Consider the following 25,372-nt stretch of genomic DNA (forward strand, 5'->3'; position numbering starts at 1 on the left):
TGTCGCATCGTTTCGGAAGGTTCTAGCGGCAACTATTCCGAAATGGGACTTGTGTCGTGCACGGAGGTGTATCGCGATCTAATCGATAAGAGAACATCGAGAATCGCCAACGTCACGTGTAAGTTTGCCAAAGGAAAGATCGTTCATTTTCGCTACGCGATGAATTAATGCACTACGAGCATTTAATTGATGACATTTTACAAAATCGCGGAGACAAAACATGAGTCGCAAATCCATTAAAAAGCACAATTTCAGAGAATAGAGGACAATATTTATATTAATACCACGGTAGCATTAACATCTCATGACGTTACAATATAAAACGTTAAAAAAAACATTTACATAAACGTTTGCAAACTGCTTATTTATGAAAGATAATCCACGTATCCTTTTAAGAACAATTGATGATCAATTCGACGATTAATATAATATAATATAATAATCATGCATTTGCAATGTCAAATGAATTATGACCGTCTGTAATCGCAGAGTATCGTTACGCGGATTTCGCGGAATAAAACCGATTCGTACGCGGATTCTGTACGAATCAAAGGAACCAACGGCAATCCCATTGAAACGAAGCGCCGACGCTGTTCGAAGGGTGGAACGCGCGTAGATAAACGGAATCGATAATGAGGCTAATTATTCCGCGCTCATTTCGGTGCGGAAAGTGCTATCCATAATCGCTTCGATATCGACATGTACATTCCTACCGGTGATAATGCGTTGCATTCGCCAATTCCGGCACGGCTGACTTTGATAACTTTCGATAATAATTCGTGGAAAATCCAATTATGTTTTGAGTGTCACCACGGTATCTTGCCATTGACGGTCGCGACAAGGTAGTTCCGAAAGGGTTCGACCTCTATCGCACGAAATATGACAAAATGGGAAAACCACCCTCCGTTATTTTCATCCCTGTAGCGTTTCGTCTCTGAAGCGTTCCCACATATACAATTTCATAATTGCCCGCTGACTAATTCTTCCGCGCTCTTTCCCGCATTAAAAGTGCTATCGTACTAGAGCTTCATTCCGAATATTGTTGACAGGGTTTTCGTTTATTAAAACGAAAAATGTAACTGAATAAAATAGATATTAAATTAGTATTGAATACTTTTAAAATGCACAATTACCGCGAATCATAATCGAGTCTCTCGTATGAAATTTCCCAAAATCGATACGCGAATGTGTAACATGTTTTAATTGTTTCGCGTTAACGCGACTAATGAAATCTGAATGATATAACCATCTCGAGTGACTGATTCACCAAAGATCGTCGATCGTTAGTCGCAGTCTGAAGGCGATCGCTTCCACCAAAAGCACATCGCGAGCTCGCGAGAGTCTCATTCGAGCGAGGAAACGTCGAACACCATAGCGCGTGATGGAGTAAGAAGAAAAAGAGGAAAGGAGAGAGAGAGAGAGAGAAAAAGAAATCGTGGATAGTAGGCGCGACGGATTGGTCAGCCGTTCACTGCGTGGGTGCACGCGTGTAATGGTGAAACGAGTTGCACGCGCACGATGCAGCTGATGACCTTGAACTCCCTGCTCATGTTCGACCTGGTGTTCCTGTTTTTCCTGTTCCTCATCGGGGTCTCCTGCCTCGTGTACTACCTGCCGGGCACCCGGGCGCACGCTTTCGCACCGCACGAGATCATCGCGGCGCGAACGCCGTCGCGCTGCAACTCGCCGATCGACAATGTGTAAGGTAAGAGGAACACCCGAGCGACCACGAGTTGATTATGCGAATTGGGATGCGGTATCGAATCTGTGCCTGCAGACCGACTCAGGTCAATATTGATCGCATGATTCGCAAATAAACTAACCGATAGACCAACCGGTAGATTCATCGAAAGGATTCACCAAAACTGAAACAGTTCTCCAAACTGAACTACTCGCAAACGTATCATACACCGGTTCGATTAAATTGTTTTTTTATCGACCTTCTCCGTCGTGATTGGGAAATTCATAAGAGTGTTACATGCGACACTCGTTCGCTTTCATCGCGATGGAACTGGCACCATGCGCGTTGTGGATTGTGCAGCTTGATTCGTGCTGGCTGATTAAATCGCTTGGAAATCTGAGTGGCATTTATCTCGTACCGATGTCGAACCGATTGCCCCTAATTAATTTCGCCCGCGATCGCTTGCAGAATTATTTTAATGTTATTATAAATGCATTTCCGTCGCAAACATTCTTGCGGAAAAATGTAGGTGTAATGATTTGGAAACAGCGCATGTAAACGCTTTCATTAGCAGCATGTGCAGTAGCTAGTAACGATAATTAATAACGCTAACCGGTGAAGCGTGATGGTAAATGGTACAGCCAACTGACGTTCGATTAGCTTGGAACCGATTATCGAAACCATGTGCAAAGTATCGAATCTGTCGGAAGCATTCAAGGTTGCCTCTTTAAACTGACCGAATTCGGATATTGCATAATTCAACGACGTTCTGCTTCGGGCATTGCATAAAGGACGACCGAGTTGCATGAATGGTTGCACGGTTGCTCGCTGCACTCCGAGAATAATCCAATAGGAATGACCCAGTGTAGTACAAAGTAAGCCACAGGCTCGTTTAAAATAGCGCACATCTCCGATTATAGTTTTAATACACGCGCGCCAGTGATAAATATAGATAGTGTATCACAAAAGTGAGAGTCAAAAGTGAGAGCAGCGAGCTTCCGGATGGATAGTAGTTAAAGAATTAAGATAATCGACTTAAAATTGCATACATAATCAATTTTGTCACGTGTGAAAATGATTAAGTGATATCCGTATAGCAATGTCACGAATAAACCGCAAAGAGATCATAGAAATATCTCACAGTACACATTAGCGCGATTCGGAGTTAATGAAAGATTTTTCTCACCACGAACTTTTCGCGTTTGTTCGACACTGAGTAACGACGAAGGTTTTGGTGCCATTACCCGAATTGGCTCGTTAATTGCTGCCGCCGACGTTTTCCTTTATCGCCAGCCGACTCCGCGGAAAAACGGCGCCCGGCTTCGCGAGACGGAATATTTGTCGCAGAAAATTAATATTTTCAGCGAGTTTCTTCGCCTGGAGAAATCAGATTTGAAGCACGATGCTGCAAGGTAGTGCAAACAGCGATATGAATGAAGGCTGAAACTTTCAAAATTGGATGATGCTCCAACTTTTCGACAAGTCGACAAGAATAAAGTAAGAGCGGAAACAAGCACAAACTCACGAATATTTTTAATCAAAAGAAAAGAACATGTCCAGTCAATTTTTTATATCAAATAATGTAGTGATTGTCGCAAAGTTCTTTAATAATTCTTTGATGTATTTATCAAGCTTCCCAAAACACTATATCTAAGAAAAAAAAGCAGCAATATCTCTCGACAATTTTAAATCAATTTGAAATACAAATTGTACGAGAATATAAACTTATTCAAATTAAAACAAGAGAATCGCGTAATCGTAATCAAATTAAAAGAATATTCGAAACGACGCTATTATCAGTGACAACGTGATATCAAACAAACAATCGCTAATAATCGCGAAAGTAAAGTTTAATAAATATCGAGACGTGACTGCGCGAGGCAAAGGGCAATATCCGTAATAAATCCCGTTGTCACAATGCGATATGGCCCTTTGAACTGCAGAACGTATCTGGATATCCATCATCGCGCGATTCTCAATATATTTTACGACGACTCGTCGAATGGAAACGAGCGAAAAGATGACACGCGATAAACGCGCGCGCGAGTTACTATGATTGAATGAGAGACGGATCGCGAAATGTGCCGTTTGCGGTTAATCGAGGCGTTTATTCCACAGTATAATTCACGCTATAAATAACCGCGATCGCACAATCGCGCAACCGGAACGCGATGCCTCTCTTCTATAACGCTGCTTAATTACCGAAGGAAAATAACATCGCGTAAATTACACGTTTCATTTACAACTTTGTTAATGTAACTGCCCATAAAAAATATAAGCGATACGTATCGAAGGGAAAATTTACGGAATGTATGAGATAACCGGACAACCTCCGCGTGATACATCTTGGATAATGTTAGTGCCGGCAATACTTGAACTTGGAAGACTCATAACTCAATAAATTCTCATCGAAAAAGGGTCTAAATCAGCGTTTGAAAACTGTCTCGACATCGGTTACAAGAATATGCCATGAAAAATATGGGATACCCTGTATGTTAGCGGTACGAATGCGATCATACTTCCATGATCGAATAAAATCAAACCTACCGCGGATTGGCAGCCGTCCTACAATGGAGTTAACCACAATTAACGCCACGTCGATCGAACGAGTATCGGAATAGGCCGGGAAATCCCACATTGGCAAATCTCTGCGCAACAGAAATTCAAAATATAATACGGCAAATAGTCAATTTGAAGATACATTTTTCCCATGTTGGCGCGAGAAAACATCCGATTGACCATAATTGCACACAATTACAATTGTGTAACGGTCGACTGTTGAGGAGAAAGATGAACACAATTTTGAGTGAACCGTTAGAGTGGGTCAAAGCTTCTTTCCGATTTTCGCAAAAATCGCATGTAATGTTTCCACGTTCATTTTCCGAAACGACGGATCTGAAGATTTAAATTCTCACGTTAAACCGCTCGGCGTAACAACCGAATAGCGGATTAAATTTTGATGCAATCCAAACAGGTTTCACGCGCGTTTGCACTCGAGCGTGTGCGCACGACAGAGCCCTTCCCCACAATGTGGTCGAGCGGAAATCAGCGAGGAACAGCGAAGGGCAGATAACGATAGCCCACGTTACTTTGCTTCAAAGAGCAGTCGCGGAGGAGAACACTGCTGAAAACGAGGTTGACGTCTATTGTTTTCTCCGACGACGGTATATATCTCTTGATTGTTCCTGGGGATGTGCATATGACGTCGAGATTCGCGAATGCCGGGCTTGCATGCGGACAAAGACCACGAAGGAACGAGCACGTTGTCGCGCGGTTTGATTAAAAATAAATCCGCGCGAATACGGAATTTACATTTCCGATCCGTAAACCCTGTGCATCTTGATTCTCTCGTGAACTTATTCCTCGACATAGAGAAGATGTTTTATAGCGATAGAAACCTGTTTCCTGGCAAAATGTAATTTGCGGAATATTTCAATTTAATTTCATTTTTGGAGCACAATAACAGTTTTTCTAAAAAATCATTAAAACCCGTAAAAAGTATCATTAAAAAATAATACGATGAAAAGTAATAAGAAGTATATTTATTTTTTGATTTAATAAATCAGTCTCACACACACATACACACATACACATATACACCAGAATCGCATTTACTTTAACGCGAAGATATTGATTATTCTTGATGTGCTGTTTTAATAAGATTAAAGCTGCGTCGCGTAATAAATCTAGCTTTTATCGCGACGGAATACGGAAAGCTTCTCGCTCCCTGTTTACGCGGCTATATTGCGCTGGATGAAGGAAATGAAGGAACCTAAGTAACCTTCGCAAAATGGTTCCTCGTTCGCTAGTACGTCAAACCACGGTGACACGCTAGAGTTCAAAGGGGTTAATATAAACGCAGCTAGCAAGCAACAAGCCCGATACCTTCAATATGCACGCCCCGGCTTGTTTGCATTTGTTTATTCGCGACACGGACTAGGAAACAAGTGTTGCCCCGACGTATAGTTTCCCCAATCCTGTGTGTGTTCATTCCGACAAAGTAAGATAAAGTATCGTTACCTGTTCACCAAATCCGTACTCGGCAACCCTTTCAACACTCATGTTGCATTTTTACAGGGCTCATCGTTACAGCGCCGTGCTTATTAACACTCATACAGTTCTGTTAGTCACAGAACATGCAAAACGTGACAGTTTCATTAACTTAATTAGGAATAGAAATAATTAATAAGAATAATTTTATTTAGTACTATTTATAAGATATATCTAATGAAAATAAAATATTTGTATGATATACATTAATGTAAGAAACAAAATTAACATTGTCACAGGCTCACGTTGGAAATTAGCTGGCCAATCAAAGTGTTGAAAAAGAAATCATTAAAATTTTAAATGATTGAATCCTTAATTTTTAGATACTCATGAAATATAGTAAGAAAATGTTTTTCTTATTTCTTACTTACAGAATGCCGACAGACGTGACCGGGGGCCCAGGACTCGCAGTGGTGGCAGGAGACGTCCTTGCCCTGCGAGGCACAGGTCTCGCTGCTGCAGAAACATGGGCTCTCCTTTGCCAGGCTGCCCAGGCCCTCCAGGACCTCTTTCTCTCGAGTAAGTTGAATATTCATCACGGAACGCGTTATATAATTCCATGCACTAAAAAATAAACCTATCGTGTGCGGCAAGTAATTTCGCAGATGAGAGAAAACAGATTATGATATGTGAAAAGATTCAATATTTAAGATACATGCGTAAGAAATGCATAATTAAATGCGGCTAATTAGCAATTAAAATCAATGTGAGACCGTAACTATTTAAATATGAACTCAACGCGAAACACAACTCATCTCTTTAATAACGTTATAATTTATTTTCATGAAAAATTCGTGTTCACATAGATGTAATGAGAATATTAATAAAAATGATATTATAACAATTACTCGTATAATTCGTTCTTTATTTAATATTATTTATGTATTAATAATATTTATGTATTATTAATTCATTAATGTGACGGTATTTCGACTAAATATGGTTTTTGTCTGTGCCGTTCATCGATACAAGCCAGTGATGTCTGATTCTGTCAGTAGTCAATCTCCGTGATCGCTCGGACGGGTCCCCGTGTAAATTAGAAAGCAGGAATGTCGGAACGCTTCCAGCGATAAACTATTTCCGTTCTACGAAAATTTAAGCTCTAAGGAAATTAGGTGGGTGTGCGCGGATCGACGTGTTTCCCGATAAAGCTCGACTGCACTCCAAGCGGACAGAAACGGCTCGCGTAATCACGTCGCCTGATCATTAGCGAAACGGTTTCCACATCGGTTGGTCCACGTATGCACATAAACGCGTTTAAAATTGAGTTACGCGCAAAAAAGCTCGCGTGCGTGCCACGATATACCCTCCGGTAAAATCGAATGTAATTCCGGTCGGTCGAGCCGCGGCAGTCGCGGGTTTCCGTTTGCTCGTTTTTTGGAAATATCGATTTGCATACTAAACACGTTAATTATCGATGCTATTTGCATTCCGTCAACGGGAAGAAGAAATTCGCCGGATAAATTGTATAGCGTAACCGTTCGCGTTCGCGTTCGCGTCATTTATCACTGTCGGTTTTTGTTAACGGCGATGGATGTTATTTCGCATCCGGGACACGGTAGTCGATCTCCGCAAATGACTTCGGACCCGCTCGTCGATATCGTAAAACGAAGACGCGATTCGCTGCTCTTCCGAGATGCAAGCTCGCCGAAACTGACGGAGATCTTGCTACAGACGCGGGACGAAACGCAAGATCGCCGCTTACGGAACGTTCCGCCTGGCGGAAGTTGACGGGGAAGATTTGCTCGACAGGGAGAACAATGGTCGCTACTTGCGAGATTCCATGCAAAGCTCGAGTAAATTGCACTGAATTTTTTCAAGAGGAAAAATGTAGAACAAGTGCACTGTCGTCCATTTCTCAATTATATTATATTTTTTATTTCTGTTACATTCTTTCGAAATAACGTTTCTCTCACACGCAATTTTCATGTTCTTGTACATAGTTAGAGATCATTTCCGTATATCAAATGTCGTTAAAATATATTCATAGTAGTGAGAAGCCGAATGATGATTCTATTAGTCTTCTTTGTAGCCGAGTGGCTGAAGACGCAAGAGTGAGTCCTCTACATGCAATTAACGTGTAACATTAATTATTGACGGCAAATTATTGTAACTGTTTGGCTAATGTGAGTTTTCGTAAGTGCATACAGTCGTGATAGCTGTTTACGATGTCCTCGCACGTGATTGATGATCATGCGTATACAGCAAACATTAGGTCGCTCTTTCCACATACCATCGCATCTCCCGCGCCTGCACGATGCCAAAGGTCAAAGCAAATCTCTCGTGTTACATTGCATTGTGTTCTTTCATCGATCTTCGTTCAGGTAATAACGCGTTAAGGAAAATAAGGTAAACCTTCCAAAGCTTTGGCTCGAAAGCTCCGATGTGGACATGCAGACATTTATATTTCTTTCCGGACTTATGAGTAGTCAACATAGCTGTCGCGACGAATAAATTCAACGTATCTAATTCATATAAAGGATAATTCGAGTAAAGGAAAGAAAAATTATATGCCAAGATCCTCAGTTTTGACCAGAGCTCTCATTTTGATTAAAAAATATCTTATTGTGATAAATATCTTATTAAATACTTTGTCTTTGGTAAAACTTCTTAAATTTCGCCCGAGTCTGATTCAGAAATGGAAACATACTTAACGAACTGATGATCGATTCGGATTGTCGCGAATAACGTGTTTTGCATTTCTCATATTGCAATAACTCTTCTGCGGGGACAAGTGCAGCAGATGATCTCAAACAAAGCCTCAAGGCAAAAGAAGGCACACGACATTGTATTAGACAAGTGCTGCGTTGCATGATTCCGAAAAGCAAATTTTCCAAGAAAAGCCGAGAATATTTGCTATTCCCGAGTAGTATCGTCGACACCTCATCGAAGCGGAAAGCGCCCGAGGATTGTTTTAGAGATTCATGAAGCGCCGCAACCGTTCACCCATTTCCCAACCGCGTTGGCGGATTCCAGGACGGTGTCCCGTTCGTGTGGGTGTGACGTGGGTGCGCGTATGTGTGTGGGCAGAGAACGGAGAAGGATGAGGATTCGCCCTGGTCTATATGCGCGGATATATGTATATGCGAGTTTCGACATTGACGGATTGCCGACCGGAGCCCTCCGTTTCTGTCTGCCCTATAAACACTGACCGTTTCAACTTCCCATCCTCCTGCCTGTCATTCTATTTAGTGCCGGCTGGTATCCATTGGGTATAATTCGGCGGGTGAGACACGGCTGTCCGCTCGGGGAAAAATCCCGCGAGGAAACGAGGAGATGCGCCGCGAGCAAAGCGAGGTTCTCCAGTGACCGAGGATCGACAATGGAAAAGCGACTCGAGAAAAATGAAATGAGTAGTCGGTGATTAATTGCATTTCGCGAACTGACCGTTCGTAGAGCGATACACTGTGAACGATGTGATCATCACGAGAAGATCTGTCATGGATTATTTTGAGATGCGTTTGATTCTAATGGCACCGAGTTGCTTCCGCGAGAGACATTTCAGCTAGTGCCCTTCGGAGCTTTAAAGTTCTCGCAGAAAAAGGGAGAAATGCGAGAGCCACGGAAAATGTCGAGTCGATCTGCCTTTGTGACCGACGATTTATGGTACGAGTTCCCTGCGGATCAGAGCCAGCATTATTGGCGTGAGCGCTTTTAAAAAGGGAGTCTGATATTGACGCGCCTCTTTCCACTCAGGAGTGTGGAAGAAAAATATGCTCTGCCTGGTTCCTACTAGTAGCGTGGCTTATCGCGATTCTGGCAACTAGTTATTAGCATAATCTTCAAAAGTTCGCACGAGGAATTTCTGTCATTTTAAAGCTGGGCTTTATTCTCGCGCCGAGCCCCGACAGATCTATCTAAATGAGATTCAAGCTTCGTTGGAAATCAACTACATATTCCAAAATTATGCGAAGCAAATCCGATCATTTTTATATTAACATTTGGGTGGCCACATCACTCATATATCGCCGACGTTTTTAATAACTTAAGTAGAAGTGATTTATTATATTAACTATTTATGGAAATATTAAATGAAAAAAAAATAAAATATTGTTTATATAGGTAATATATATATATATATATTAATATAAGAAATAAATGCTAGCACGGACTCGGAATTAGCTGAACAGTTCAAGTGTTAATTGCTGGACGTACGTTAAATTTCATTCGTATCTGCGTCACTTTCATACAGAATTAATCCTAGTTTCCAAGGTGACAAGCACGATACGAAGCTTTTATAATTTCCACAGTTTGATCGGCAAGCTGAGCAGCTTTAACGCGGCTTTAACACGACTTTAACGCTATTAAAATCTGGGTCGACCGTGGGATATCGAGAAAAATCACGCGCGACCGGGACTCGACCCGCAAGGCGAACGCACGATAATACAGCGTCAGTTTTCGCACGGCTGGAATTTCATTTTATAAGGGAGAATATGGAAATAATCGAAATTCCACGAATCTTCCTGTTACTCGCATAACTTTCCGCTACGGTAGGCGCGACAATTCACACACGAAGACGCGTGTTCCGCTGCAAATGCTGCCCTTGATTGCAGCTTATATGCGCATCGATTAGCAATAACGGAGAACACGAGTCGCGATGCAATGTCCTCTCGCAAAAAAATACCGTATCCTTTTAGTCCTTAGTCCTGTATCGAGACAAGACAGGTGCAAAACCGCTAGCGCTCAACTTTCGTAGTTTTGTTGCGAACGGTTTTTCACCGTTGTTTCTCGTCGCATCGGTCGGCCTAGTAAAGTTCCCCAGTGGACTTAACTCTGGTCGCATTAGCCACACCATCGGCCTGGCGTTACATCGAAACGAATGTGAATCCACCGATTCGCGGGCGTCTGTACCTTTAATGGCAATCCTCTGTTCCGCGACCGAAGTTGCAGGTAGATTGCATCGAGAAAAGCGACACGCGAAGCACAGCGACGCGTAACGAATACATTTCACGCTGCAAAGAACACCAGAACACCCTTTAGCGATAAAAAAATTTGCATTGCTTGATGTAACAATGATTCGCGTCTCTGGGCAATTTGCTGCGAATATGCGTCAGTCAGTATGATTTGACGAAATGCACGCGGGATTTACATGTATCTGTCTAATAGAATTTCTTTTTAGAAAAAGAACATTCGCGTCTTTCTAGAGTAAATTTAGCCTCGAAATTGAGTTCTACTAAAAAGTTTTATGTAACAGTATCGGCAAAAGGGAGAGACAACATCGAGCGCAGTTGTAGCACGGAAATGAGTCGCATTTTTATTTCGATTCCGTTTTCACCGCGACCGTCAATATCGTTTCGCGGAGATTAAAAACTTCTGATTCTCCGGGAGGACGAACGAGATGAAGTTCTGTTTACTCGGAGATGTCTGCGAGAGCACGGGTTCTCCAGTGAGAAAATAAGTAGCGAGTCGGTGCTTCGGAAATTGGTGAACGGAAATTATATTAGCCAAATCGACCACGTCCCTGCGAGAATCGGTTTTCACGCCGAGGGCAACGCGATGATGCAATTATCGTGCGGAGGGAAAAAAAGAAAAGAAGAGTCAAAGTGCGAAATCGAAGCCCGCGGCGGAGGGAGCGCGACACGGAATTCGAGGAGTAAATATTTAGTGGTGAATCTAGTGAGGCCCGCCAAGCGTAAATGACGCGACGCAGATGAAAGACCATTAACGGCTACATCTCGCTTCAAGAGTGAACGAGGGTCGCTCACCCCCGCAAGCAAGCTCTAGCAAGCCCTGGAAGTCGGCCTCTTTGAGTGTTGCCCGAGGGAACACCCAGCCGACTCGAAACGTACCGCTCGTAAAATATACCGCGTACTTTGCATACGTCTCCCATTTTTCCCGGCGCTTCCTCCTGGCCTTTCCGCTCCGTCTGCTGGCGCGAGCACGCGCGAGCAGCGACCCGTGTGTGCTTTATGAATGAATTGAAACCGACGACTGCGATAAACCCATTGATGGCAAGATTCCCCGGACAAGGCGGACCATTTTTCCGGGTCGACAAACTCCGTTCAAAGCCGAAGCCAGACTTGCCTTACTTACTTCTCTTGCTCTCTTATCGCAGGTTGATTTAATTCTCTTAACTTCTAATTACACATAAAGTCACCGAAATATGAAATACATTTTAAGATAGTGACGAAATAATCGACTCTCATCATTGATGTCTGACATTAATGTCTGACAAATTATAATTTGAGAACCTTAATTTGAGACGCACGCACAAGTTAAGATGCAAACTGTTGAAAGCGATGGATTCAGGAAATTGGAGATCGCGTCGAAGTCCACAAACTTCATCCCCAAATTTCGTTACTTTTCGAGCATGAGTTGGAGCTGTCTTGAATGGTTCATCAGGAATCGCGGAATATTATCCGTCTGGAATATTCGAGTACGCATTCGTAAACCGTGAAGGAGGAGTTAGAAAGGTCGTTAAGCACAAAAGACGTTCGAAGTGTACCGGTGCAGGTACGTAATTAATGATCGAGATGGAAGTCACTAGCCATCTCGAAGGGAAGACGGCGGAGGGAAGGTGGAAGACGGACGAAGGTATTTCCCACGCGCGAGACGAGTCTGGTGGAGAAGGGAATCACGGAATCCCGCGCTCGCGCAGATGATCGAGTTACGAACATAGCGAACCGATGATGCTGCTATCGTGATATAACGCAACCGTTCTCTCCTCATAAAGCTATTATCGTAAATTGCACGTTGCAGTAGTTGAGAACACACGGTGAAGGACTATCTGCTAACGGACATTGTTAAGGAAGTGCCGCCGATACGTAGCGTGAATCGATCTCACAAACGCACGGGTGCTGGAATTAATAAAAATAATAGCAAAATATATAAGTATTATATAAGAATAACTTATTGATACTATCGGTCAAATTTTCAGATACTGTTCCGAGTTTTGTCACGGACGTTAAATTTTCCCATATTCCTTTTCAAATTTTGTCATATCTTCTATTTCTGTCTCATACGAATCAGAACATCATGTTGGGATTACCTAGGATGCTCGCCCTTCGTCTCGTTATCCGTCGGACGAAGATGGGGAAAACGATACTGCCCGGTCTCTTTTGAGACTCGATGTACTTTTTTTATTTTCGACCGAATAGTAATATGGATGCAGATTATCGAAGGATTCGCATGAACATCGCGGATTCTATGGATCGCTACATACTCGACGCAAACCGAGTCAACTTCATATATCGCGATTACCACGCTTCCTCGTTTTCGCTGCGTGCTAAGCCACCCGTTCTCTTTATACTGCAACCTTTTGAATGCCGCGTGGGCGTTTATAAGCATTCGATAAATTTGTCTCTGTGAATACTGCCTGCATGTGTGATCTGCACGCGCGCTTTCTCATCGCGAATGCGGTTTTTCGACATCTATATAACTAGAGTAGAAGTTCTACATCAAAAATTTCACTGAAAATTCTAACCGCGCAAGAGATATAATAGTACGCAGAAATGAATGGATTAATGAGAAAGAAGTATTACGTTATGAATGTGCGCTCTTCCACATTTTCTACATTTCAGTATTTTCAGTAATTTATACATCATAGCATGTCCGTGACAACTTTTTCTTCCCCAAACTCAAAATGCAGACGAGAAATCACCATTATAACTCGATTCCTGACATCCAAAAGCCTTCGATCAACATTTTAAAATTTATTCCAAAATTCCATGTATAAAATGTATAAGATGTGTTTAAATAAATGCATGATATCTTATTCAACATATTTCTTAATTTCCTGTGATTAGATATTGATCATATTTCCTCAGATTCTTCCTTTATTCGTCATTTCACAAATGTTAGCTCTTTTGAACCGCTTGCAAACCGCTAATTAATTTTTGTAATTTGATTCTCGCTCATATTACTGCGAATAAGACAATAATTTCTAACTAGAGAATGGAACGTCGGTTTGCGCGGCATTCACAGTCGACTAATTAAAAATCGATTAATTACGATGGAAGGATTTCGGTCGGCGATGCATGAGGACGACGAGCATGGAAGGAGCGCAATACTCGATGAGGTCGATGTGAGCGCACGCCTTTGACAGATGCGGTCGAAAACATCTGGAACAACGACGAGCGTGTCATGTCGGGTCCGGGTATTATTAACACGAACATTGCACGAAGATGTTTCAAAGACACGTGGTGCACGCTCGGATTCACCAGTGACCCTGTTTGCACGGCGACGAATGGGTCTTCGCCGACGGCACCGACGTCCTGTGTGTTGCCGACATTATTAAAGTCCCTGTACATTTTCCTCTGCGCACGACCAAAGGGCTCTGCCTGCCGGAATTCCGAGTTTCGCTGCCACGAGGCGTACGTGCGGCTGGATAACGTCGCTTTGACGAAGAAAAGGGCAACGGAAAGGGCGGTTCTTTCGCGGTCGGCCGGTTACGAAGGCTGCAGATGGCTTTCCTCCCCCGTCGAGAGCGATTACATGGCAGGAATGATTCTCGACGGTGTCATAAGACCCGCATTCCGAGTTGAAAACATTCACGCTCATGCGGATTCGCGTGGCAATCCCGAGCTCCCGCGATGCGAGGAAAAGCGCAGCGCCTCGCATCTCGAGGATGCGCGGCCGCATCGTTGTCACACACGGATGAATCCTTGGGGCACGCGTACGGAAAATTGCACGTTCGCTCTTCGCACAGAGGGCCGACAGGGAAAACGTAGTAATACCGTCAAGACAGTCTCTTTGCTTCAGACATTCCAGCAATGTTCAACGATATTAACAATGTCGACGTTAATTCGCTGATTTGGCAACGTCTCGAAAATAGCGATATTACAAATAATATTACACTATTATCACGCACGGTATTAATACCGTAACCTTACCTAAGATTTATTTTAAAAAATATATCTGATTATCCACAATTAGTGTCTATCACTACCACATACGTTAAATAAATTCGACGCTCCGTGCAGCACGACATTCGATTTTTCGCAGATTTCGAGGGAAATTTACGTATTTATTGCGCATGACGGAACGTTTAAGATTCAGTCGAGATGTCACAGACGAAACGGAGTTTTCGCCATGTCGGAGCATCCTCGGTATGTGGAGTTCCGGGGTCCTGCGGTGCCGGCGAGGCACCGTTTATTATACCGCCCGTGAGTCATGCTATGCGGCATCGCATGCAATCGCATGCAGGATACCTCACAGCGATCTCAGGAAGATCCGAAGGGCCCGAATAGCCGACATTGTAAACACGCCTATTAAGCCGCGCGTTATGCAAGTCAAGAATGAGACGCGAGCTCGGCGCGACGCCGAGCGCGCTTCATCTCGCGCGAAGGGGTTGCGCCCGCGAAATTTCGATAATCGAAAAAATATCGTTACTTCGCGCCCGCGCCCGTACTTCGTTTCACACGACAACGGTGGTCGTATCCGAGGGTTAAGCCGGGGTCACACATAACGGCGGCTCGCGGTCAGCTCGAACAATATTTTCCGCAAAGTCTCCGGGATTTGCGGATGGATCATCTTCGCTCGCTTTATGTGTTATTCGTATTAAGCCGGAACCCTTTCCATCACGAAACAAGTTTACACATATCGAAACAGTTAATGCTATCTAAGCACCTACTCATTTGTTGTCTCATTTCCGATTTTCCTACTCAAATGATTTTGCAGACAATCGCATTCAAAGTGAGAGAGAAAGAGAGATTGCTTCTTCTCACCTATAATGGACAAAATATATAAATTATTTAAATCAAGAAAAGAAACATGAAAAATGTACATATTGCTGGTAGCGCAGCTCTGAGATAGCGTGGAAAAAATTTTTGAGGAATGATTCTTGAAGAAAAAACACTATACGCTAAGTACCACAACGCATTTAGCATGCCGATTCTGTCAGCCCTCACTAATTTTCCTTCGTGCTCTTATGGGACAGGGAGAGGGAAGAATTTGTCGGTTGGAGCGCTTGCCTAAATTACCGGGACGTACTAGCGGTAGAATATTCTCCGTGTCAAGGCGCTTTAGCCCACCATTAGGCTGTTAATGTCCGTGACACGCGCAGAATTAGCACCCCGATGGCGAATTATACGGGATTTATAACGGGACTAGTATAATGGATGGTCTGGCACTTTGCGTCAGACTATTTGCCGTTAAACAAAAGCGATGTGAAAAGTCCGCGTGGAAAACGCGACGGTTTAGCCGCGACATTATTATGACATCCAAGTAAAACGGTATTAGCGTAAAAATTCGATTGACGTTCCTACAAAATGACGAAGAAACACCTTGGACCTAGTCGCTTTTCTAATGACTGTGCGATGTTCGTTTAACACGTTCACCGACACATGATATATAAATAATGTTAAACAATATTATGAGTATAACACGCAATTATTTACATGTGCAAGAGATAATGACAGTTTAATAATAACAGAAAAGCAAACCGGACAAAGTGCATCTATAAACAATTTAATACGTGTATTTATTAAAATTATGGAAATTGCTATACCGACATATTATGATGAATTTTAATAATCCACTTAACGTGAACGGAAAGTCAATGAAATTACGCTTGGTGGTGAATGTATTGACGTAGAAGCCGCAGGTAAAATTCGATTCCGATCGATTTCCGTCGTTACCTCGATCAGAAGCAGTTAAAGAGATCGACGAGCAGCAGCCATCTGGGTCAACATCGGAGACAACCGGAGGCGCAGATCGGGATGACTGAAGAAAACACGATTACGAGATGCCAGAAGAAGATGAGATTTCGCGGAGAAAGAGGTGTTTGAAGTGACCCGTGGTTTCCTCAATCTTTCCCGGACTTGATGCGATTTCTCTTCCTCCAATTACGTCTCGGGAAAGAAGTGCGCGGTGCGTTTTACAAGCGATAATAAATGATTCGGAGCGACGGGGGCGCGCAATCGCGGTAAATAATCCGGACGGTTTCCAGAAAATCCCCTTGTCGAGCAAGGATCCCGGGCGCGCACCTGTGAACCAACTTCCGGATGGCTTTAAGTCTTTAAGTCCTGTCACCTATCAACTAACTAACTTTCTAGTCAAAGAATTAATTATTATCTTCATTTTGTAACTAAGTAGTTTGGCGTGTATGATTGATTGCGGGTCCGAGTAACAAATCATGATCGTACGACACAATAAAATATCGTGATATTAACGATATCAACTCGTAATTTCGATAAAAAGATGCTAATGCAATTTGCACAAATAATGAAAAAATTAAAGAAAGTTAAGTAAAAGTGATTGATAATATTACCTGAATAATTTGATGTTTTAATTAAATTTGTTATATTAAAGTATTACAGTTTTTTTTATGGAATGTTATTGCAGAAAAGATTTACCGATAATCGTGAATATTAATTAACGTGGAATTATCTCGATCAATTCAAAAATCTAAAATTTAACGTTACTCTATTAATATAATTTAGCACCAATGCTCTTGAAATTACTGCAAATTCCAAAAAACCCAAAGGCGATCACGTTTCATCGAGCACTCGTTATCGAAAGAATCGGTACTAAAAGGCTACTAATGTACTAATAACGTTATACAATACTGGCGTTCTCGCGCAGCGTCACACTGAGAAGAGAAAAATTACTAACCATATTCTTCATCCCTACGATAAGGGAAGAATTCTTGTTTCTCACGGAGAAACTACGAAATATTATCACGCGGTACTATTTCCGCTAAATACATCGATGCTCCTCTTCAACATTTTCGTCAATGTCACCAAAGATATCACAGATAATCCACGCTCGGTTATGTCAACCCTCTCTCGCATCGTTACTCTCTCAGCGTTTGGGGTGCCCCGAAGCGAGAGACGAAGCAGTCCTCTTACGGGTTACCCCTCTTTATATCCGGTTTATTTCACGCATCGACGGACGTCGGTGGTGCCGAAAAAAATGCCTTCCGTATGACGGGGTGCGCTATAAAAATCGCATCCAGTCGCCTCATCTACCCCTCCGGCGCCAAAAATCCTCAGCGACCGAGTTACGTGATTGATGATGCATCGAGGAGGTACGCGAGGGTTCTTTTTTTTGTCGAAAACCAACGAAGAGATCATCCAATTAAATCTTGCCTCTCTACTGTTGTTTTTCTACGTGATCTGCACTTTTATCATTTATAATAAACAATAAAAATGAAAAAAAGTTACAACAGCGTTTACGCATGTTCGCAAATATATTTTGAAATGCGTGAGCCTCGTTAAAATTCTACCTCGGACTCTTGTATTGCAATTTTTATTATATCCGACGAGAAACACCTGTTTGCAATCATCTGTATTATAATAATACAACCGTCGTAACACGCACGTTAAATAAATTTCTCCATATTTTACGGTGATTTTTTTTAATCAAAACGCCATTCGCGACGCACGTGATGCTGCGGTTCTGTTGATTCATCGCCTGCGGCGGTAAACAAATTCGTTATAATGGGTACACTTTCGAGAAATTAATACACTTGCGAAAACACTATTACATTTTACACAACACGGAATAATATTTTCGAACTGGCATAAATGAAACTGTGACGCGACAATACGAAATTACGCATCCGCAAGACTCACGATTTGTTCGCTTCTGTGTTTAAACGTGCGGCATGACGCCTGGGAAACTGTAAACGGAATTTCAGGGATATCACGGACGATGCAACCCGACGGAATCGATTGCACCAAATCTGATCACAGGACAAAGGCCCAAAGAGGCCGCACGTCCGCTAACTCGCATGTATCGTGCCGATTACGTTATCGGTGTTCTGAGCAAGTCAAACGTCGGACGTTAAATATTCAATAATCGCAAAGCATCATAAGACTGGCTCGTAGATCGTCAAAGCGACGCCGCTAATCCGGTAATCGAGGACTACGCTTCCGTAACATTAATCGCGTCATCGAGCAAAGCCCTGCGTCATGTCGGCCGATTCATCCGTGAAACTTGGTCGTTCATCAAGCTTCGAGATTAATTTTATGATAAATAACTTTTGTTCGACGTAAATATCAAATTTAATAAAAATTCACTTTAACGGAAAATGTAACAAAGCTTCCATTCAGCGATTGTTTTCAACCTCTTACATGTTTTGAATGGTCTAAAAATATATGCTGATTCTGATTCCTGTTTTCAAAATCGTAATTCGTCGAACGCCTTACAGAAGCGGAATCTCAAGAAGCGCTTTTTCTCACAAGTCTCTTTCAACGAGATCTCAAAAACTCGCGCGATCTGGAGGAGTATTTTCCCCGACAGAGTGCGACTTAACAACGGAACATGCATCAAAGCCTCTGCTAGCCGCTTAATGCTCGCAAAAGATCTCGAACATCTCGAAAATAGCATCACGATCTATTTTCTAGTACACGCACCTCTCGAGAGGAACAGTTTAAGTCTAACAACCGCCGATACTTTTCTGTTCTTGATCGCAAATATCATAGTATCGCTGTTGTCGCCGGCAGTCGCGATGAAGATCACTGTGACAATAAATCACGTAAATCAATACGAGTCCGGTCTCCCTGTTCAATAATCTGTCGGATATTGAATATGCACGGTAAAACATGGATACGGAAGCGATGTAACGTTATTTCTTCAATATACAGGGTGAGGCACCTAAAACAGGCCACCTGAATATCTCGGCTGTTATTGGTGATAGAAAAAACTGTGTCAGACCAAACTTGCATGGTTTCGAGGGACACATAATTTGTTCTAAATAGTCTTTTATTAGGTGGACGCGTAGAGGTCATATGAAGGTCAACTTCGTTTTTTTAAATGGTATGATATGTTTTTTTACGTACCATCTAGTAGAACATTTGAAGCGCACATTAATCTACGGGTCAAAATCATTCAAGGTCACTGAAGGCTAAAATTTCTAAGTGCTAGAACTTTTTCATTTCTGAGTTTACGGTATTTTCAATAGCAGAGAACTCTAGGCAATATAAAAAATATAGATATCAACAACTCAGAACTTCTCGGAAAAGACAAAATTTCTAAGGGCTAGAACTTTTTCATTTCTGAATTTACGGTATTTTTAATAGCAGAGAACTGTAGGCAATATAAAAAATAATGATATCATCAACTCAGAACTTCTCGGAATAGAAAAAATTTCTAACGGCTAGAACTTTTTCATTTCTGAGTTTACGGTATTTTCAATAGCAGAGAACTCTAGGCAATATAAAGTAAATTATTTTCCCTTGCAGTTGACCTTCAGTGAACTTGAATGATTTTGATCCGTAGATCAATGTGCGCATCTTCAAACGCTCTACTAGATGGTACGTAAAAAAACATATACCATTTAAAAAAACGAAGTTGATCTTCATATGACCTCTACGCATCCACCTAATAAAAAACTATTTAGAACAAATTATGTGTCCCTCGAAACCATGCAAGTTTGGTCTGACACAATTTTTTCTATCACCAATAACAGCCGAGATATTCAAGTGGCCTGTTTTAGGTGCCTCGCCCTGTATAAGCACTCCAGATTGACATTTACGAAGAAGGAAACGGAATTTCTGTAATTTGAAACAATATGAGCATGTGGATTTGTCAAGAGAATTTTTATGCGTCTGATATTTATATATGTGCTAAATGTCATCGTCTCAAAACTTTATATTTTATTTTTTTCTCTGCATACATGTCGCATGTGGAAATTTTTTAAGGAAACGTATTTAAACAAATGTCAACTTTTACAGGAAAAAATACGCGCGTAATTCTATATTTAAATGTAACTTTTGCCTTTATGAAGCATTCAAAGATTTCATTGAATAATATCGCGTTATTGGCCATTACCATTGTGTTTTTACCTATTGCTATTTAATACTATAAAAGATTACACGTGATGAATAAAAGATTAAATTTTATTAATTCGAGAAAATATCTCTGTGACCATTTCTGACTTTTAAAAGTACGTTTGCCAAGTTCTCGCCATGTTGCACAATGGCACGGTAAGAAACAAGTTCGTAACATCGAGACAACAATCTCACATTCATCATTAATATTTGTTCCAGATGGAGGTGTAGTGGGTGGTTCGAGGGCAGGACCAGTGGTGACTCCGCATACACTGGAGCTGACACCACGTGGTAGGGTTTTGCTGCAGCTCGCACCACCGGAAACCGCTCGGGCGTATCTGCCGCCAGAGTATCGACCCGGTCGCATTTATTCAGACACGGATTCGGAAAAAGTACGTTACGTTCAGCGCGCTTAATGACGCGCCATTAATTCAATAACTAATTGCACCTCATTGCAATCAATTGCAAGAGCAACGTCTGTCTTCGAAATAAATCGCCAGGAGAACTGATGTACTCCGCTATTTTTATCCCATGCCTGCTTATCGATGACGTCCAAACAATATGATTAGTAAATGCCGCGAGATTGTGGCATTTCACTACGTTCTCTTTATTTTCCAGCAAATCCTCCCTTTCTCCGATCGGTCTACCCACACTGAATGATATTGCTCTAATTCGCAAAAAGCTTGAACGAGCTTTCGGGCAGACAATCACGTAATATGATATCCAATGCCGAATTTAATGGTATTATGTACGATAAAGGTAAATATTCCTCCCTCGAAATAGGATCAAATCATTGCACGAAGTAAATATGACGGTCGAGGAACGGTTGCACACCGGTATCAAAAACTGCTCCGTATTGCTGGTCAATCAATTATACGCGCAAATTACAGTAGCGTATTTACGAAGAGGCGTAAGACCGACGGCATAATTAAAAGAGCATCGCGCACAGAATTATTAACGCATCCTATTAAAATCCTTTCAGTGCGCGAAGGGGATTAAGCCGCCACGCTGGCGGTTCTTTTGATGGCTTGACGACTCTTTTTGTTCGCTGGACTTCCGCGTTTCAACGCCGAGTGAATTTTTAACGACGTCGGACGGCTCGCGAGACGGTCCTTCCGAAAGACCCGAAGGACGAAGGGAGGGAATAGGACAAGGGATGGTCAACGCCAATTTTCGCGCACCTTTTGCAATCAAGTGCTAGGCGCCATTTCCACATTCTCCAATTCTTTTTCGTCGCATCCGTCGGATTTTCTGCTACTGTTCCTGCTTCCACTTCCCCTTTCATTCCTCTGTCCTCTCGAACACCATTCTTTCTTCCTGTCAACGGTCCGATAGCTCCGTTGTTTCAAAGCGCACATTCCGGTATTTATCTTTTACAGATTAAACGGGGAATAAATGCGGCGCGAGTGATAAATAAACTTCGTTGTTCTTTTACACCGGCAATTCCGAGATCTCCACCGTCTGTCTCTCCAGGAAAGCGCACCATTCTGATCCCTGATCCCGTCGTATCGCTCGTTAATCACGCGAACGGACGCGATTGCACGTAGGTACTTTACGTTGACACGCTATGACGGAAGAACACCACAGTTCCGTATACCTATATTGGCACAGCGTGGAAATAAAACCGTCGATGTTTACGACGGAGATTCAGCGGCGAGGATGGAGTTATATGAAAGAAGCGAGTAAAACATCGAGAAAAGAACGAGAGATAAGAACCATTACGCTTTTACGATTTGGAGATCTACGATGAGGAACTTCTTGCGGGAAATCACGAAAAGAGTCTGCCCTCATAAATGTATTAATGCTCCATAAATAGTTCAACGTTACATCTATTAATACGTATAGAGAGAAAGAACGGTTTCCAGATTTTCCGTTGCGATAAAAAAATGATAAAGATAAAAAAAAGATACGACTTCATTGCGCGCAATATAAAATATAACAAATTTTACTACGCTTCTAGAAATAATTAACAGTTCGTTAGACATTTCGCGTTACTTCTTGAAGACGGTAACGAAAGACGACTGCAACGTAGTAGAAAGCGCAGAAAGAAAGTGCCGTCTTTTCCTGCAACCTCTTTCCGTAATATAATGAAAAGGAAAGAAAGAGCGACGGTGACCCGTGTAACCCCTTCGTAACCTGCTCCGAATTCTAAATGACACTGTAAAGAGCAGTAGCAGACCTTGAATCGAGCAGAAAAGATTCGAATCTTAATTCCGAGCAATTATAAAGTCGTAATTTTGTTATATGAGGTTAAATTAGATTAAACAAGACATGATGATTCCTGCATTTGTACAATTAATCTGGTTTAAAAAAAAGCAGAAAAATATTTCTATCAGGATCAGCTGAAGATTCAACTTCTGAATAATGTCTTGGTTAATATAAACTGCTTTCGGTGCAGAATACTAAAGCCGTCACTGATAACAGAGCTCTGTTGTGCTCGACGTTCACGTCGCGACTCCACTTTTCCGGAGAACACAGGATGCCCGGCAGCATCACGGGCCACCACAGCATCACGGTATACAACGGCGATTACCTGGACGACACGAAGCTAGCGCGAAAATGTGCTCCCTTTTCCGGCGGCTTTGTCGCTCTTACATTTTTCATCGCGCGCCACGGTGTACAAGCGGGTCGTTAGAATGATTTCGGTGACATGTACGTGAGAGTCGCGCGCAGATGTCGTAATTCTGTATGTACAACGCAGTGGTTGCCGTTCCTGTTCACGTGAATAAACGAGAAAGCGCCGAGATCGTAGTCTGAAGCCGATGCAGTTTGATGTGAGTGCGCGATGTGAATCCGCCTTTTTTAATTGTAAAAGCCGGCTATATTCGCGTACCGTTATAACAAACCAGAAAACACCGACAGAAGTAATTAAAAGAGATGTAACATTTAAGAATTTCTCGCAGTAAAACGTTATTCATAGCAAACCGATTTTTGCGTCGTTGATATCGTGTATGTCATTTATCCTGTGCGCATTAAGTTGAGACATCGACGATACTTCAACCGTCGATGCTTATTTTTCAAGTATCCAAGTACGCAAAATTTATATGGACAATATTTCACGATGCTATCGACTAAAATATCGGACGATAGTGCTTTTTCGCGACAAGTAAAAATATCGACAACTGATATTCCCTCTTGGATCTACATAATCTTCCTAGATGCATTTAGATGTATACGTGTGTACGCGCGTGTCTATGCTTCCCATGGAAATAAGAAAAATCCGATTATTAAATCCGCTTTAGGCGGAAGCAACCCCGGCTCACGAGATCCGAGATTGATGTATTATTCTTCCATGTGCGATACACAGACTAACCGGTACGAGAGGATTTATCGTGCCCGAGGACGCTATACCTCTCCTCAGGGTAGCATCGCTCTTTAATTTATCCACCCCAGCGATACACAGGCCTTTGCTCGGTGCAAGAACTGCGTTCCAAAATTCATCGTAAGCTTAATCGGGAAAGCTCATTCGACGAAGATATTTTTGTCGGTTTCATCTCGTCGACATAATCACTCATTTATTCATCGGTACAATAGAAAACTTCATCCGGATCAAGAAAGCGCGTTCCAAGATCCACAAAAAAATTATTACAAAATTAGCGAGCATATTTCTGCCTGTTTAATAATACTCTTGGATATTTTACATACAATTCCAGTCGATGTAAGAGAAGGTGCAGGCTTGCAACGAGGAGTACTTCAACATCGATCAACAAAAACTGGATGACTTTAATGCAGCTTATTTAAATACATAAAAATATGAAATGTATTACAAATGGACCCGGTAATCTCGGAAAATAACGGACAATCTGAATGTTCTTTTAATGCGTTACGTATATATTCTGAACGTAATTCAAAATATCGTAAGCGTAACTCTCGGAGAAAGAATTATTTATTACACGTTTGATATGAACAGCACAGTTTGATCGATTTTATTTTTTAAAGTACCTGATGAGCATTGAATATTATACTATATACTTTTGATTACAGATGTGGATGTACTCTCTGGGGAGAGCGTTACTGGATACGACTCCTAGAGTAGCGGCGTTGACGGGGACCGTTTCCGTTTCGCCCACATCCGCCTTGCAGTCGGTCTTGGCGGCTATGACGGAACCCGATCCTCGCAGACGTGCCTCCTTGATGAATCTACTCGACGTAAGTCTTCGAATGTTATCGGAATTCCTCTATCCTTGCGGGTTTCTTCGGCCGGTGATGTTATCGCCGATATTTCTGGCAGTATTCCCAATTTATTTTAATCCCGATATAATATTTACTTACTCGTGCGCTGAATCAAGCACGTTTCATTCGCACTCTTCAAAAGAGCTGTCGAACTCCATTTATCATCAGTACGCGTACACGCACACACACTCACCCACACAGACTCGCGTCCGCGTTACATAACTGGTGTGCATTGTGCGAACGCGCCGAGCGATGTACAATCTGCTAATAAAAGCCCCGAGACTGCCGCCGATTTTGTGCCGCGTGGGCACGGCCAGATAGTTCAAAATTTTGGAGCTCGTTGTGCGCATTGTGCTCATACTATCGACCGTTCGAAATAAATCACGACGAGTATCGGACCGACGCGAGCTCTCGATATTTCATTCCGTGCGCGCGCGAACGCACCCGACGCGCGTAAGTCACCCTCCGCACGTAGTATGTATCTTTCGCCAAATAGATTCCGAGTCCACGGTTTCATCGTTTCACTGGTAGACACGCCCGTACGCCCGTATTCGGATAAGCACGATACGTGAAACTGGTACATGTAATCTAACGATGCGCACAACAGTGCACTCAGCTGTCCTTCACCCTCTGCTAATAAAGCAGGTCCATGCACTTTTGCGATCTGTCTTAATGCATCTCTCGCACTTGCATCCATTTTTCTGGAAGCACGTTATCTCGAATGAAGCGTTATCTCGGATGCATTTGCATTGGC

At 42.3% G+C, this 25,372-nt stretch overlaps 1 protein-coding gene across 1 annotated transcript in view; it reads left to right on the top strand.

Annotated features, from left to right (window-relative positions):
* Positions 1-25,372, top strand: part of LOC105287574 — a 60,242-nt gene that overhangs the window by 7,050 nt on the left and 27,820 nt on the right. The window contains exons 2-5 of the mRNA XM_026969430.1: positions 1,288-1,705; positions 6,105-6,250; positions 20,665-20,837; positions 24,430-24,594. Coding sequence (XP_026825231.1) covers positions 6,106-6,250; positions 20,665-20,837; positions 24,430-24,594 — 483 coding nt within the window. The 5' untranslated portion in view covers positions 1,288-1,705; position 6,105. The remainder of the gene's footprint in view (positions 1-1,287; positions 1,706-6,104; positions 6,251-20,664; positions 20,838-24,429; positions 24,595-25,372) is intronic.

Source organism: Ooceraea biroi, chromosome 5 (genome assembly GCF_003672135.1).
Source record: "Ooceraea biroi isolate clonal line C1 chromosome 5, Obir_v5.4, whole genome shotgun sequence".
Lineage (NCBI taxonomy): Eukaryota > Metazoa > Arthropoda > Insecta > Hymenoptera > Formicidae > Ooceraea > Ooceraea biroi.